The 18,434-nt window shown below is 47.1% G+C and overlaps 1 protein-coding gene across 1 annotated transcript; it reads left to right on the top strand.

Annotated features, from left to right (window-relative positions):
* The first annotated feature begins 14,435 nt into the window (after window positions 1-14,435).
* Window positions 14,436-18,142, top strand: LOC143293507 (uncharacterized). The gene has a single exon (XM_076604409.1). It carries the CDS (start codon window positions 14,570-14,572, stop codon window positions 16,031-16,033), a length of 1,464 nt encoding a protein of 487 aa, XP_076460524.1. The 5' UTR covers window positions 14,436-14,569; the 3' UTR covers window positions 16,034-18,142.
* The last annotated feature ends 292 nt before the right edge of the window (window positions 18,143-18,434 follow it).

Raw genomic sequence — 18,434 nt, 5'->3', positions numbered from 1 at the left:
CAAGTTAGAAGCCCCACCAAACAAATAAAAAACAATAACAGGTTAGAGGCCCCACCAAACAAAAAACAAAAAATGACAAATTAGAAGCCCCACCAAACAAATAAAAAAAACAATAACAGGTTAGAGGCCCCACCAAACAGACAAAAAAAAAAAAAAAAAGAAAGGTGGAGGCCCCACCAAACAAAACAAAAACCAAAAACACAACAATGGTGAAACAAAACAACAGAAAATGAGAAGATAAACAGGTGGAAGACACCACTTTAAAGAGAGAGAGAGAGAGAGAGAGAGAGAGATATGCCTTTTCTCAGTTTCAGAACAGGAAAGGCACAGTTCCCCCCCCCCCCTACACCCTCCAACCTCCAACCCTCACCCCCACCCCCACCCCCACGCCCCATGTTTCAAACGTAACGTAACTGAGCCTTACCTCCTTTGTCTGACGAAAGCAGAAAGTGTAACAGTGCCATTGTCGATAACACTATCTGTGCTACACACGGATTACCTGCATCCTGCATTGTGCCATTAGGGATTTTTTTTGTTTGGTTGGTTGGTTTTGGTTGGGTTTTTTGTTGTTGTTGCTGCTGTTGTTGTTGTTGTTGTTGTTTTAGAATTCATCTACTTCTTTTTCTTTCCCTCCTCATCCTCCTGATTCTTCTTCTTTGGTTCCTTCTCCTTCTCCTTCTCCGCCCCTTCCTTCTTCTTCTTTTTTTTGCCTCCTCTTCACCACCCTCCCCCCTTCTTCTTTTCTTCTTATTTTTCTTGTGTGTATGAAGGTGGTGGTCCTCCTCCTCCTTCTGATTCTTCTTCTTCTTCTTTTTCTTTTTCGTTGGCTCCTTCTCCTTCTCCTCTTTCTCTGCCCCCTCCTCCTCCTTCTTCTTCTTTGCCTTCTCTTCACCCCCCCCCCCCCGCCTTCTTCTTTTCTTCTTATTTTTCATGTGTGTATGAGGGTGCTGGTAATGGACAAGGAAGTGTGTCGTAGTAGTAGTAGTAGTAGTAGTAGTAGTAGTGGTAACGGCAGCAGCAGTGGCGTAAGTGGTTCTTGTTGTAGTTGTTGTAATGTGTGTGTGTGTGTGTGTGTGTGTGTGTGTGTGTGTGTGTGTGTGTGTTGTTGTTGTTGTTGTTGTTGTTGTTGTTGTTGTTGCTGTGTGTGTATGTGTAGTGTGTGTATTTGTATGTGTGCGCGCGCGCGCGTGTGTGTGCAAGTCCCAAAACAATGTCAATCAAACAATAAAAACGGTCTTTGATGAAGACAATCATTGTGGTTGGCGGCTGCGACAAGTGCCCTTCTACATCATGTCCACCATCCTTCTGCAGTGCCCCCCCCCCCCCCCCCCCCCCCACATCCCACACCCCACTCCCTCCACCCCCTCACCTACCCCTCCACCATTCTTTCCCCCACCTCCACCTGTACATCCAGCCCCTTGCAACAACTTCTCGTTTCCACCTGACAAAAAGCAGCTGCTGAGGAGCCCTATTAGTTATTGGAGAGTTCCGATCCTATCGATAGTCAGGGACTTTGACGAGAATGTCATTGTCAGAGTCATCAAGCGAGACGTGTTCTTGACACCCTCACAAAAAAAAATTGATTAGTGAAGTATGTGACTGCATGAAATTTGAGAGGACTTTTTTTTCTATCTTCTGAATAGCCTTCGTTGTCACAATCTGCTGTCTTGTGGGTGTGTGTGGGGGCGTGGTGCAGGTGGGGAGGGGGTGGAGAGGGAATGTTGGTGGGGGGGGGGGGTGGAAGGAAACTGTGTTTGATGAACCGACATCTTGTCCGTTCAAAGAGCGACACGGGGGTCGGAGTGTAATACACCGTGACGGAGCCGCTTGAAAAGACACACCGTGAACACGTCAGATACTGCAGTGAACGACACAAATAGGGCAGTGTGTGTGTGTGTGTGTGTGTGTGTGTGTGTGTGTGATCACACACACACACACACACACACACACACACACCTTTTTTCCCCTCTTCTCAATGCCTCAGTTCTAAGTGATTGATTCGATCTTTCAGTAAGGATTCGGAGTGTTAGGAAGAGACGGGACGGAACGATGGGGATGGGGAGCTTTCAGTTTCACTGTCAGTTTCAGTCTCTCAAGGAAGCGTCACTGCCTTCCAACAAAGCCATATACGCACAGTCACATCCGCTGGGCAGATACCTGACCAGCAGCATAACCCAACACGTTAGATAGGCCTTGGGTGCATACACATACATTTGTGCAACTGTCAGAGTGCATTTCTTCTGCATAATTGAAGGATGACTGATGACTTGCGCGATGACTTTGTTTATAGTGAGGAGGAGTTGCGCACCGTCGACCTCACTCTCTTGTCCGAGACCGTCTGTATCCAGTGGCAAGACGAGGTCAAGACGACTGGAGATGGAAACGGATGCAGTGGATGACCAGGATGTCCTCTGTGCCTCATCCTGCCCTCAGCACTCCACAGTGCTCTGCTGCTACCGCCTTCCTCTCCGTTGAACCATGAAAGTTTCTTCCGCAGAGTCCGCCGGATCCAGTCTTCACATGCTTGGGTAGACAAGCCCTAACTCACCGTGGGTTTGAGACCCGTCGGCTACCCTCACCTAGTTTAGCCAGCCTGTCAAAGCCGTTGCCCGGGGGCTGGGCTGGGGGGGGGGGGGGTCAAACCCAGACCTTCACGGACACTGTATTCACATATTCTGTGTCTTAACCATTCTGCTACCTTCCTGAAAAGAATGCACCGCCTGGGAGTGGGAGCTTTTGAAATATGACGACTATGAAACAAGGAGTCCCGATCCAAACTTCATCTCCACAGTTTTCCAAGACTACTTCCTTCTCCGCGTAACCTCCTCACCTCCTCCCCTACACACACACACACACACACACACACACACACACACATACGCACACACACACACACACACCTCCCTTCATAATAATGTTTGCCTCCCTTGGAGTCAGCCCCACTGATTTTTTTTTTTATTGGCTGCAGTCAAGTGCAGTAACTCTTCCCCGTGGCCCCTTGGATAGAAGACTACGTGCCAGTACTTCACTACCGCACGTGCAGACCGCTGCACTGCGCATGTCTTGTTCAGCCATTTTATTAAAAACGAGGTTACGTCTGTTGAAACTGACCACGGTTTGTAAGATTGGTTGACAGTTCTTCGCAGCCGGAGTGAAAGGGAAAGGGGTTTTTCAGTGGAGGTCGGTGTTGGAGAGCGCATATGGGTGTCATCCCGTTTCGCTTATCCCAACGGTAGCCTTGGTTTTCCACTGTAAAGATTGTAGGTATATATATATATATATATATATATATATATATATAATCGCGATATATATCAAAAGTGAACACTAGTATCCTCAAATATAAATTCATATTTGGACGCGTTGTTCATGCCCACAATGGAAATGATTTATATAAAGTGTGCATTTAAAAAGACATGTATATGTTCGAATATTCAAATATATCACATAAAATTGAAAAGTCACATTACAAATTTGCAATGACGCTACTATAAAGAGTTTATATTATCAAGAACATTTATGTGTAGAGAATACAATACTATGAACTAATGTGACACATGTAAAATAAACTTACGTCTGCCTTACATGTCTGGTGATATCCGAATGAATTACGCGTGTGTGTTCCCTTTTTTTCTGGGTTGGTTTTATAAATAACTACTACCCGCCCCTCAACATCCCCCCTCACCCTACCCCACCTCCCTGCTTTTATAACAACACTCTGAGCAGATCTGATGATCATCATGATAATGATCCAAGCACATCCAAATAATAACGGCAAGTCCACAAGAGGCCATCATAACCAATTCATCACCCTTTGGGGCTTCAGGCGACTGATTATCATTCATTAGAATTTTCCGGAAAGACAACACTTCTTTCTGGTTTCACGGCACAGCTCCCGGTTTCCACAACTCAACGTCTGGCTGCTCGCCTCCCCCCCCCCTGCCCCCCCCCCCCCCCCACCTGTTGTCTGCACAACACACGCTGTGACAGTGTTTTGACAACCCCTCTGTGTGTGAACTCCTATTTGCATGTCATTTGATATTCACGTGACCCTGTCGCACTTTTCACCTGTCAACACAGCGACCCCCGAGGTCAACAACGCAGTCACAGAATGGGGGAGCTGTTGCTTGTGTGTGTGTGTGTGTGTGTGTGTGTGTGTATGTGTGCGTGCGTGTGTGTGTGTGTGTGTGTGTGTGTGTGTGTGTGTGTGTGTGTGTGTGTGTGGTGTCCCTAACTGCCTGCTCGGCCCTGAAGGGCAGAATGTGTAGACAGACAAGAGGCGATGTTATCGATCAATGAAGTCACTAGAATGGCGAGCGAAAGTTTGTGTGATGTTCCCAAGCTGCTGCTTGGTACCAAACGGGAGAATGTGTTGAGAAACAGAGGCACCGTTACATTATTTTTTTGTTTTTTTTAATGACGATAATAATAATTGGCGAGCGGTTTTTGGTTTTTTATCTGCCCATCATTTGCACCATTTCAGTAGCTTTACTCCCACTCCGCTTGTTCCGAGTCCCCTAGAGGAGACCCTGCACTGTTGTTGAGTCACTTCGGTCGTGCCTGTTCTGATTTAACGTAAATAGGACACCACCTACTAAGTCCCCTACTGTCGACAATAATGGCTTTATTAGTCGCGAAACCACACTGAGTGAGCGTCCCCCTACCCCCACCCCCCATCCCCAGAGTGAAGACCGCCACCACGTCCTTTCAAAGACATTCCTCCATGAATCTGCTGAAACTGAAGACCATGAGAGCAGGGGATAAAAGGTCGATCAATTTGGGACTTTTTTAGACTGATGATGAAGGAGAAGGAAGATGACGATGATGATGATGATGCTGCTATAAAGGTCAGGTTAGGTTTGGGACTACGTGAAAAGGCTATACTCTACGCTTTCTGTCATAACGATTATCCTGGTGTTAACCAGGCCCGAGAGATACAGACACTTGCAGTGTTGGTCAAGTAATTAGAGCAACACACCCAAAGACGCATCCGTGAAGTAGATGATATTCGACTGTGTGGTCCCAGTCTCCCCATTTAAGCCCATAGCTCACTATACTCTGGGTAGGAACCGGCCGCAGGCCGAAAAAAAAACACCTTCGCTGGGATTCGAATCCGCGTCCTCCCAGCCGTCAGTCCGCGACGTTAACCACTTCGCCACGGCGGCTGCTCCGAGCGGATGTTTTTTCATGTCCCTAACCAGAATCTCGATCATATAATCAATGGGAGAATCTGCAGAGAAATGGAGGCGAGTAACTATCAGTGAAGTCAGTAGAATAGCGATCGAATGTTTGTGCGATGTCTCTTAGCTACCTCTCGACCCTAAAGGGGAGGATCTATTGAGAAACAGAGGCGAGATTATCACAAGAATGGCGAGCGGATATTTGTGTGATGTCCTTAGCTAGCAGCTCGGGCCCTAAAGGGGAGAATCCGTTGAGAAACAAGAGGCGAGTTACTATCAATGAAGTCACTGGGATGAAGAGCGGATGTTTTGTATGGTGTCCCTAACTAGCAGACGGGTGTGTGTGTGTGTGTGTGTGTGTGTGTGTGTGTGTGTGTGTGTGTGTGTGTGTGTGTGTGTGAGTGGCGTGGGGGAAGGGGCAGAGGAGGGAATGGGCATGTCACAAACCAGTAGCTTGGCCCCAGAGATAAAGCAGTGAGATTATATTAATCCAGTCACCAGAATAGCGAGCGCATGTGTGTGTGTGTGTGTGTGTGTGTGTGTGTGTGTGTGTGATGTGCCTAAACTACATCTCGGCCTTAAAGTGGAGGACGTGATCGAGAAACAGGCGAGTTACTATCAAAGACATTCACAAGAATGACGAGCGGATGTTTGTGTGATGTCCTTAGCTAGCAGCTCGGCCATAAAGGGGGTGTGGGTAGGGGAGGTGGGGGTGGTAGAAAAACAGACGCGAGGTAGACAGTACATCGCAGAATGGCGAGCGGATGGATTGTATGATGTCCCCAAACTGCATCTCGGCCTTAAAGGAGAGAACGTGTCGGGGTTGTCTATGAAACAAGTCACCTAGAACGGCAGGACAAGAGTTTATGATATCCCTAAAAGTAATTTTGATCTGAACGGAGAGAGAGAGACGCTTTGACGCTTTGATGTTTTACTGTCATTGACTGTACAGTCCTTGTGACAGGGGGGGAACAATACATTATCAGGAAACATAAGATCAAACAAAGAAACATAATATAAATCAACATTCTCATCACACATACAGATAATGTATATACCGAAAATGGGACAAACATAAATCAACTGATCACTTCGGTCAGCTCGACCATCCAGAGAGAGAGAGAGAGAGAGAGAGAGAGAGAGAGCGTGTTTGAGATGTAAAGGTCAGTCTTGCTCTATTATTTACTCATGGACGTGGTCCTTTGTCAAAACTAACAAAATCATGTCCAATCCACCTCGGATTGGGGCAAAGAATGCTTAAGCCACTACACTCATTCTGACCGTCAGTACCAATGGCTGCAAGATACAGACTTGACAAATGAGTAACTGGCCTGGGCAGGTACAATATACAAGATACAGAAGATCATGTGATACATACATACATAGATGATACTTATATACCAGCGCTTATCTTTGTCAAAAGATACATGATACAGATACAGTGCTTTTAAAAAAATTTTATCAGAGACCAGACTCTAAGCGCTTTACAAACAACGCAGTCATTTGCACAACAGGCTGTCTACCTGGGTATAGAGCCGACTGATAGCTGCCTTTAGGCGCTCATCATTCGTTTCCAGTATCATTCAATCAGTTTTCAGTCACACGCACGCACGCACACACACACACACACACACACACACACACACACACACACACACACACACACACACACACACACACACACACACACACACGCAAGTCCGTACGTATCAAATTGAATTTTTCAACAACATTTTGACAGGGACAAAAATCTGTTGTTGCCGTGGGTTCTTTTTACGTGCGCTGAGTACATGGTGCTTACGGGACCTCGGTTTACACGTCTCGTCTAAAGAGCTAGCGTCCAGACCACCACTGAAGGTCAAGCGTAGGGAGGGGGGGGTGGGAATTCTGGTGAGCGTGGGGTTCGCACCCTCAGATTCTCTCGCTTTCTGTGCAGACTCGTTACCACGGGACCACCACGCCACTCCCTTCGCAGTGAAAGAGAACTTGTTGACATGCTTGCTGTTTTATAGACGACAGAGAAAGACAGAATCAAGTCCGTGCGGTGGTGAACAGTGGATTGCATTGTATTGTATTGTACTACTAATTTTTGTCACAACAGATTTCTTTGTGTGAAATCCAACACCAATATTTGTATTTGTATTTCTCTTTTTATCACAAAAGATTTCTCTGTGTGAAATTCGGGCTGCTCTCCCCAGGGAGAGCGCGTCGCTACACTGAAAGTGCCACCTTTTTTTTTCCCCTGCATGCAGTTTTTTTTTTCCTAAATTTGTTTTCCTATCAAAGTGGATTTTTCTACAGAATTTTGCCAGGGACAACCCTTTTATTGCCGTGGGTTCTTTTACGTGCGCTAAGTGCATGCTGCACACGGGACCTCGGCTTATCGTCTCACCCGAATGACTGGCGTCCAGACCACCACTTAATGTTTAGTGGAGAGGGAGAAAATACTGGCAACTGTGCCGTGAATTCGAACCAGTGCGCTCAGATTCTCTCGCTTCCAAGGCGGACGCGTTACCTCTAGGCCATCACTCCAAGGCATATGTAATAGTGACATGCTTTTTCGTTTTATTCAGTGGAAAATGATTCTGAAAAAAAGGAAGTAATATTCACCGACACTCACATTGCCTAAAGTACAGTATCCATGTATGCACAATGCGCGCGCGCGCGTGCGTGCGTACGTGTGTGTGTGTGTGTGTGTGTGTCTGTGTCTGCGTCTGTGCGTCTGTGTGCGTCTATGTGTGTGTGTGTCTGTGTGCCTGTGTCTGTGTGTGTTGCATTATGAAATATAATGGGAAACGATCAATAAAATCACACACACACACACACACACACACACACACACACACACACACACACACACACACACACACACACACTGAACGAGAATCTGATTCTTTTTGCCTACTTTGTGGTGTACGAAGGAACAGTAACTCAGTAAAAAAGAAAAAAAAAAGAATAATAATAATGGTATTGCGCTGAATCTTGTGCAGAGACAAATCAAAGCGCTTTCGCACCAGTCATTCACACGCATGCATAACCTTAAAAAAACTGTAGAAACTAAAGACAAGGAAGGGCAGGCAAGGGAGGCTATTTTGGGAAGAGGTGGGTTTTAAGGCCAGACTTGAAAGAGCTGAGTGTGGAGACTGGACGAAGCGAAAGAGGAAGTTCATTCCAATCGCAGGGTCCAGAGACAGAGAAAGAACGGCGGCCAACAGTCGAGTGTTTGAATCTGGGTATGCGTAAACAGAGTGGATCCGAAGAAATAACTAAAACGTATCAAAGTAGGTATGCACAACGTAAAGAACGTGCGTGTGCACAAGACCTGATACGTACATGCACTTATATCTAAATTCCAACAATATCTATGGCTGTAAAAGATTTCCAATTCATGTTTGTATTTTCATCCCCCCCCCTCCCCACCCTGCACAATAATTCCCTGTGACACACATGGTATTATGTAAAGACATATTCTATTCCACTCAAAATGGTCGTATGTATAGTATAATTATGATATCAAACGATTCTCTGGGAGCTTGATCAATTTTTGACAATGACAGATTTTGTTTCCCTGCAACAGATGTTATACATCATACGAATCATACACAGATATCGATGTCCCCAAAACATTTCCAATAGCAACTACTTAACATCGAAATGAACGTAAACTGGTCATCACTTTATTAGCGCGCGCGCGCGCACGCACACACACACACACACACACACACACACACACACACACACACACACACACACACACACACACACATGCGTGCGCCCGCAGGCGTGGGGAGGTTGGGGGGTGGTGGGGGGTTAGGAGGTAGAGAAATGGGATGGACGTAGCAGCAATATTGAATCATAAACATATCAGATGCCACCAGTAAGACGTTTTCTTCTGTTCATTGCATGAAAAAATATATTTCGACAAAGTCCGGTAATGTTTTTTTGGTTTTTTTTTTATTTGTCCCGAGTAGTGTTCCAAAATCAATTCTTATGTAGTCATTCAGAAATGTTTCTCTGGTGTCCCTATTCAATGTACGAGAGAGAGACAGACAGACAGAGACAAAGAAAGAGAGAGAGACAGAGAGAGACACACAGAGAGAGAGGGAGTGTCATCTGCTGTTTATTTTCGCCCAGTAACTTAAACAATTGAACCATTCTGACTTAGACAACGCCCCATCCCACCCTCTCTCTCTCTCTCTCTCTCCCCTCTCTCTCTCCTGCCCCCTCTTGACACCCCAACCCCACCCCTGACCCCTATCACCCTGCCCTTCTCTCGTCGTTTGAACCTTTCCTCGCCAACACACAAAGACAATTCAATGAAAGACAAGACAACTGATCAGTCGTGATGGTGGTGGTGATGGCGAGGTGGCTAGGTATAAAATAAAGAGAGGTAAACAGATGGTCCAACCTTCAGTGACGTAAAAGCCGTTTGGCCCCCGATACCCAACTACCCACAGTGGGAGAGACGGTGGTGGTGGTGGTTAGTGATGCGGGTTGGTTGATGACGATGATGATGAGGAGGAGGAGGAGGAGGAAGATGAGGAGGAGGAGGGGGAGGAGGAGGAGGAAGATGAGGAAGAGGAAGAGGGGGAAGAGGAGGAGGAGGATGACGAGGCAGGGAGAGCATGGCAGAGGAAACATGTTGCTGCCTCAGGGGCTCGATCAGCTGTCGCCCCTTCGCCTCACCCTGACCCCCCACCCCCTACTCCCTCCCCCCCCCTCCCTCCCCTGTACCACCGTGGCGGGCATGCAGACCCAGGTAACAGCTTTCCTAAGCTACAACAACTCCCAACAGTAGATAAAAACAGCACCACCTCCCCACTTTTTTAGCACAAACGCTCACGATTCGCCCAATTTTGTTTTTTCTTGTTGTTTTTTATACAACAACCTGTGTATCTGACCCCCTCTCTCTCTCTCTCTCGTCTTCTTTCGTACTCTGGCGGCGGAAGTGAGGTGTTGTGTGAGCGGGACTCCTGTCCTGTCCTGACCTGACCTGTCCTGTCCTGTGCTGTGCTGTCCTGTCCTGACCTGTGCTGTGCTGTCCTGTCCTGTGCAAAGTGAAAGTGGTGGGGCCTTGTGGATTTCCTCAAAGGGTGGAAGTGATGATGGTGATGGTGATGGTGATGGCAGACGAAGTGAAGGGAAGTCCGTGAGTCTGTCGGCACGTGCACAGTGCTGGTGGTGGATGACACGTCATGGCTACGTCACGGGCGGAGGAGGTGAGCAGCGAACGGTTGGGAGCCTTTTTTTGTTTGTTTGTTTGTTTGTTTGTTCCTCTAAAGCCTGTTTTACACCAGGCGACGCAGGCTTTTCTTTTCTTCTTCTTGTGGGCATTTTTTTTGTTCCTCTAAAGCCTGTATTACGCGAGGCGACACATGGTATTCCTTTCTTCTTCTTCTTCTTCTTCCTTTTTCTTCCCCTTTTTGTTATTTGCGAGTAGATATTCTGCTCTGGCCTCCGTGGAAGTCACAATTATGTTGTAGTTCACGTGGAAGTTGAAGTGTGTGTTTGTTTTTTCTCATATAGAGGTCCAAATTGTTGTACTTTACAGGGAAGTAAGTAAAAACTATGTTACACTTCACAGGGAAATCACTGTTATGTTGCTCTTCACAGGAAAATCACAACTATGTCGAACGCCACAGGGAAGTTAGAATTATGTTGTACTTCACGTGGAAGTAAAAAATGTGTTGTATGACACAGAGAAGTTTTGTTGTAATTCACATGATAGTAAATATTATGGCGTGCTTCACAGATAGTCGAAATTATGTTGTACGTCACATGCTCGCATACATTATGGCATACTTCACAGAGAAGTCGAAATTACGTTGTACTTCACAGGGAAGTCAGAATTATGTTGTGCATCACAGAGAAGTAAGATAAAATATGTTGCACTTCATAGATAAGACAAAATCGTAGTGTATTTCACAGAGAAGAGAAAATCATGGTGCATTTCACAGTGAAGTCAAAGTTATGTTGTACGTCACAGAGAGGTCAAAATATGTTGAATTTCAGAGAGAAGTCAGAATCATGGTATGTTTTACATAGAAGACAAAGTCATAGTGCATTTCACAGAGAATTCAGAATCGTAGTGTATTTCATTGAGATGTCAGAATTTTGTTCCACTTTACAGAGAAGTAAAACTTATGGTCTACTTCAAAGAGAAGTCAAAATTATGTTGCACTTCACAGGGAAGTCAAAATCATGGTGGTTTTCACACAGAAGTAATAATTATGCTGCACTTCACAGGGAAGTCAAAATCATGGTGGTTTTCACACAGAAGTAATAATTATGTTGCACTTCACAGGGAAGTCAAAATCATGGTGGTTTTCACACAGAAGTAATAATTATGTTGCACTTCACAGGGAAGTCAAAATCATGGTGGTTTTCACACAGAAGTAATAATTATGTTGCACTTCAAAGCGTAGTCAGAAGTCAAACATTTTGCTGTGCTTTCATGGTTATTGCTTATCATTAGCTTAACAAATGATAGCATTGTCATCATTGCTTTTACCCAACCCATTTTTCTTTGTGACAAACCAACGAATATTTTTGGGAGATTCTCTACTTTTGTATTTTGATCTATTTTCTTTTATCTGAAAATCACCACATGTCACTGTTTTATGCTGACTTTTTTTTCCAGCAGTCCAAAACCCCAAGGTATGCAGGTGCAAAATGGGAAAAAAAATCATGAATGGGTTCGAGTCATCCTCTTCGTTCATTGAACAACGTTGTTGTTTTTTACGATGCGATTTATGTAGCATGTTTCAGACATTATGACGGTATTTATGCCCATCACCCATTGTTGAAAAACGAGGTCACTCTCATGGCCATGTGTGTACATTGATGTCGTTAACAGGGTCAGTTTCAGTTTCAAGGACGTATCAAAGCGTGCGGACTGATCCATACAAGCTACACCACATCTGAGTAGCTGGGGTTTTTTTAACGACAGATGCCTGACCTGAGCATAAACCCAACGCGCCTGTCAGAACGAAGAGGGTCAGATTACAAGCATCAATGCTTGAACACGTACAATTTTTGTGAGATAGATATAAGTTTTTTTATGCATTAATTTAACAGAAACGAGTGTGATTAGATAACTAGCGTCAATATCGTATACATGGTCAGTTTTTGAAACATGAATGAATCAAATTGAAACATTTTCGTGAGGACTGATAACATTATTAACACAGTCAGTTTTTTTTTGTCTCCAGAAAACCAACAGGAATGATTCTGCTTAAACTAAAATCATTAATACAGTCAATCGCGCGCGCGCGCGTGTGTGTGTGTTGTTGTTGTTGTTTTCAAATATCAACAGAAACGATTGTGCTTAATTTGATATCATTGATACGACCAGTTCTTCAAACATCAACAGAGACGATTGTGCTTAAATCGATACAGTTACAGTTAATTCTGTGTCTTTGTTGTTGTTGTTTTGGGTGTTGTTTTTTTTGTTTTTGTTTTTTTTAATATCAGCAGGAAACCGTTGTGTTTAAATTGATATCATTAATACTGTCTGTTTTGGGTTCCTTTTTGTTCCTTTTTTTTCTTTCTTTTTTTTTCAAACATCAACAAGAAACCATTGTGCTTAAACTGATACCATTAATACCGTCATCCTTTTTCTTTTTTTCAGACCTCAACGACAAGAAACGGGCTGTGCTTAGATTAAACAACTAGCGTTTCCGTCTGTCTTCTCAACGATTCCTTAAACGAAACGGTAGCCTCCCTTCCAAGTTGTGGCGGCCGTTTCATCAGGAAGCCGTTTGTTGTGTTTTGACAGCTGCAGGTCGGGGGCCGGCCCCGGTGACAAGTGGAGGAATCAATTGAGGCCTGTGTCTGCAGACCGCCAGAGCCAGCAGCAGCAGCAGCAAAGCAGACGGCAGACAGACAGACAGACAGACAGGCAGACACATCCACAAAAGATTCCAATATCGTTGGAACTCCGGAGCCAATTTCTTTAAGGGGTGGTGGGGGAGGTGGTGGGGAAGGGGGCTGGCGAGCCGTCTCTCCCTCTCCCTCTCTCTCTCTTCTACACTCCCACCCCCCCCCCCCCCCACTACAAACCCCAGGCACCCGGCTAATAGCTGGAGAATTAATCGTCCATCTTCAGCCCCTCACTATCGATCTTGTCCCCAACACCCCTCCCTCCCTCCCCCACGCCCCCACCGGTCCCCCCTGAACCAGATGAAAGTGCGGTCGGTTTGAGGTGTCATTCCAGACTCTCCCTCCCCCACCCCCACCCCACACCCCACTCTTTCTTCCACCCCCACCCCCCTCGCCCTCCCCACCCCTTCCCCCAAGAAAAAAAAAACAAACCCGCCTTCATTTCCACACACCGTCCCGCCGGAAATTGAGACAAATCTGCATGTGTGTATAAAACAAAGACAGGCGGGGAAGAGTGGCGAGTCAAGGATGAAAGCGGAGAAGTGAGAGCTGAGACTTGCTGTGAGAGTGCTTCAACAGTGTTTTCTGGGCTGTTTGGCTTTAATCCCCAAAGCTGCGTGACTGTTGGTTTTGGGAGGGAGGTGGGGGAGGGGCAGTCTTTGCGCTGACTTTTCTGGGCATTGTGTTTCACGATACTGGCTTCTTCTTTTTTTTTAACAGGTTTCTATTTCTTAAAACACGAAATTTTGAAGGACTTTATCTGTGATTGAATAAAATATCTTTAAAAAAAAGAAAGAAACAACCACAAGGCCCGTTTGACAGGGCTACGAAACAAATTCAGTGGGAACGTTTTCAGCCAGCAAGCCTTTCAGCCAGTTAGATTTTAAGATTCAATCCAGTTTAAGTTTTGAGCCGGCAACGTTTCAAGCTAGCAAGTTTTTAAGCCAGCTAAAGTTTCATGCCAATTTCAAGCCAGCTAACCGGCAAGGTTTTTGCGCTGGCAATGTTTTAAAGCTGGAAAGGTTTTGAGCCAGCTAGGTCTCATATGAACCAGAACTAAGAACTCAGAACTCGAAACGTTTTCTTTTTTATTCAAGGATTAAGATTTTAGACATAGCCTTTTCTTTGCCACACCAGTTTCAAGCCAGCGATATTTTACGCCAGCTAGATTTGAAGCCTGCAAGGTTTTAAGCCAGTCAAATTTCAAGCCAGCCAGATTTTAAGCCAGTAAGGTTTTAAGCCAGCTAGGTTTTAAACCAGCAAAGTTTTAAGCCAGCCAGGTTTGAGACAGCCAGATTTTAAGCCATCCGGGTTTTTAATCCAGCCAGACTTTAAGCCAGCAAGGCCAGTTAGGTTTTAAGCCAGCTGTGTTGGCAAGACCCGCAGGACGCCATGGGCTGGCCGTGGAACCGGCAGACTGACGATTCCTGGAGGAAGAGGAAGAGGACGACGAAGACCTCAGACGGAAAGTCCAGGCCCCAGCAGAGCAGGGCCTCAGTGAAGAGGGGATGAGCCACTACCTGTACGCTGCTGCCTCGTCCCTCTCCCTGCCCGCCTCTCTCTTCATGCCATCCCTCTCTGACGTCACGCTGCCCCCCGTCAGCCAGCCCCCCTCCACCTCCTCCACATCCTCCCCCTCGCCCTCCCCCTACCACAACCACTCCCACCCCCAGCACACGGACATGTTCCCCAACGTGGGCACCTACCCTCACGCCGCCGCCGTGCCGACAGCTGGGGGCAGAGAGCTGACCGGGGCCTCCCAGCAGGGGGCAGGGGATGTCCGCGGCGGGGGCTACAACAATGGTGCTGGTGGTGGGGGAGGAGGAGCAGGAGGAGGGGTGTACCCCTCCTACACCCGGCCCCCTTACGTGTGGCTGGACCTGGACGACCCAGGGTTCCCCCACCACCATCCACACCCCTACCACCCTCACCAGCCACACCCCCACCCCCACCACCTCCTCCCAGCCACGGCGGGGGGTGTTATCGGCGCCGCCGCCGCCGCTGCCGCCGCTGCAGGGGGTCTGCTGAGCACGGGGGGTTACCCGCCCTTGGACCCGGTGGCTGCCCCACATCATCATCATCATCACGGCTACGGCATGCTGGCGGCGGTGGACTGCCTCCCCAAACTGGACACCACCCACCCCCACCACCACCCCGCCGCCTCCGCCTCCTCCCGCTCGGAGACCAAATCCCGGAAACGCCGCGTGCCGACGGTGGCGCAGCGCCGGGCGGCCAACATCCGGGAGCGGCGGCGGATGTTCAGCCTGAACGAGGCCTTCGACAGACTCCGGCGCCGAATCCCGACCTTCGCCTACGAGAAGCGGCTGTCTCGGATCGAGACGCTCCGCCTGGCCATCTCCTACATCGGCTTCATGTCGGAGATCGTCAACGGCGTGGACCCCTCCAAAGTCCGGTTCACCGGGCAGCGGACCTTCTCCGCCAACGACCCCAACTTCACGTCCATGCAGATCCCGCACCCCAGCGAGGTGATGATGATGATGGGAGAGGAGGACGGTGAGGAGGGGGAGGGGGAGGGTGGCCGGCACGGGGAGGAGGGTCTGGAGCTGTACCCTGGGGGATTGGACGGTCCTGAGGACTCCAGCTCCCAGGACCTGGTGCACCACTACCACCACGACCCCCTGCTCAGCAACGGGTACGGACTCCGGCAGGAGCCTGGCGTGGTGGTGGACAACGAGGGGAACGCAGGGAGCGACCTTCACGGCGTCATCCCTTCCAGGATGTCTTCCGTCTCCGCCACGGGCCACGGGGGTGAGGGAGACAGCAACGACCTGGGCATGGACACTGACAGCTCCAACGATGATGATGATGACGACGACAAGGAGGAGGAGGAAGATGAGGATAACGGCGCGGAGGAAGAAGATGTGGAGGAGCAGGAGGAGGACGAGGAGGAGGGAGGTCATGGAGATATTCGTGAAGAGGAGACTTCTTCCACGGCAAACACCAGAGATTGATGAAGGGAAGGTTGATCTTTTTTTCTTTTTCTTTTTTTGATAAAGTGATAAAGACTGATGCCGCTGCCAGTTCTTCCTCCAAGTATGGATGACGAATATTCCGACGAGTATTAACATCAGTATTCCCCGTGAACAGTCATCGAAGCTTTACCTGACGCTTTTATGTTTGTATATACATATACATATATATATATATAGAAGTGATGCGTACAAGATTGACGTTTTCAATGTGATTTAACGCCACACGTGCACCCTGAAGGTCATTTTAGCCGATCATGAAGAACAGTACGTTCAATGATACGACCTGTGTTGGTTGGTGTCCACGGCTTTGGTTCTTCTCTCTCTCTCTCTCTCTCTCTCTCTCTCTCTCTCTCTCTCTCTCCCATGCCTGTTTGCGACACAGTGTTGTGATGAAATCATCTGAAGGGTGGCCGAGGAGTACCTGCTACATTCGGTGCCTGTGTCCTGTCTGGACCAGTGTGTTGCCAACCTCCTCTCGTGAACATGTCTCCCTCTTGTGCTTTCTGGACCAACGCGCTGTGGATATTCTGCACACTGGTCACCTTTGTATTGTGATTGTACAAGTCTGTGGTAAAACGAAAACTAAAAAGCTTCTCTGTCGTTTACACAAACGATCCTCGCGAGCAGTTTTTTTGTTTTTTTGTTTTTTTTAAATTATTATCTGGAGACGTATCCTGGAAGTATCCTGCAGCTGAAGCCGTTGAAGAGCATTCTTCTGCAGTTGCTTTTTTTCCCCCTTCTTTCTCTTTGACCTCTTCAATTCTGTGGAGAGTCATTGGAACTCCACACAGAAAGAACTGTTCACCAGATTCCTACCAGGTTTGTTGGCTTTGTGTGTGTGTGTGTGTGTGTGTGTGTGTGTGTGTGTGTGTGTGTGTGTGTGTGCCAAAGCATGGGTCTCTGCAGTTGAGTTGAGGACAACACGCTGATGATAATGATCCGTCATTCAGCCCCTCGTATCTTGATAAACGATGTCAGACAGTGATCTTATGTTATCTTACCGAGCCGAAGACGACATACAGATAATGTGAAATGCGAAAGGTTCGTGTGGTGCCCACTGCGACTGAAGCATGTGGAGCTCAGACAGCGACAGAGCGTTGTTGGTGTGTGAAGCATGTGGAGCTCAGAGCGTTGTTGGTGTGTGAAGCATGTGGAGCTCAGACAGAGCGTTGTTGGTGTGTGAAGCATGTGGAGCTCAGGCAGCGACAGAGCGTTGTTGGTGTGTGAAGCATGCGGAGCTCAGACAGCGACAGAGCGTTGTTGGTGTGTGAAGCATGTGGAGCTCAGGCAGCGACAGAGCGTTGTTGGTGTGTGAAGCATGTGGAGCTCAGAGCGTTGTTGGTGTGTGAAGCATGTGGAGCTCAGAGCGTTGTTGGTGTGTGAAGCATGTGGAGCTCAGACAGAGCGTTGTTGGTGTGTGAAGCATGTGGAACTCAGAGCGTTGTTGGTGTGTGAAGCATGTGGAGCTCAGGCAGCGACAGAGCGTTGTTGGTGTGTGAAGCATGTGGAGCTCAGAGCGTTGTTGGTGTGTGAAGCATGTGGAGCTCAGAGCGTTGTTGGTGTGTGAAGCATGTGGAGCTCAGACAGCGACAGAGCGTTGTTGGTGTGTGAAGCGGTGCATGTGTATGCTGGTTTTTAGTGTTGTTGTTTTTTTTTTTTTGTTTTTTTTAATCATTATTCAACCTGTCCCACGTGCGATAGATGTTGACATACTACTGACTGTCTATGTGTTCTTAATAACACGTTGACAACTATGTCTTGAGGCGGTTGTAGCCTTTGGAATAGGGCACTGTAACGTGTAGAAGGTTGTAGAAGTTCGACATAGAATATATTGTCATAGAGTATCATTATTATCACTATTGGAAAAAAATATACGATGGGTGTGTAGGCCAGATTGAATAAATGGATGATGAAATTTTGAATTATAAAAGAAGACTTCTTCATACGGAATGCAAGTCGTTAATTAAATTGACATCCACATAGTTACCCAGACCAGAATGAATAAATGACGAAGACATTTTTAAAAAGAACGATGAAAGAAGACTTCTTAACTCTCTCCATACGAACGGCGAAAGAGACGACGTTAACAGCGTTTCACCCCAATTACCATCATCAAAATATTGCAAGCGGAAGGCTCTTATACTGAAGAGGTAAATGCTGACAAAGAATACCACAATTCTGACGACGGAAGCTAAAGGTTGGGTCATTCAGACACCCACTGGACATCCGAGGGGTCTGTGTAGAGGAGAAGAGAGGACTGGCCGCACTGAGTGAGTTAATGATTCACGTACTCACACAGTATGACAAACCATTACTTACCCACAAGAAAGATTTCATCCAGTCGCTATCGGAACACGAAGAACGGGAGCACACGTAACAG

The sequence above is a fragment of the Babylonia areolata genome, chromosome 19 (genome assembly GCF_041734735.1).
Source record: "Babylonia areolata isolate BAREFJ2019XMU chromosome 19, ASM4173473v1, whole genome shotgun sequence".
Taxonomy (NCBI): domain Eukaryota; kingdom Metazoa; phylum Mollusca; class Gastropoda; order Neogastropoda; family Buccinidae; genus Babylonia; species Babylonia areolata.
This window is presented reverse-complemented; position numbering and strand designations above follow the sequence as displayed.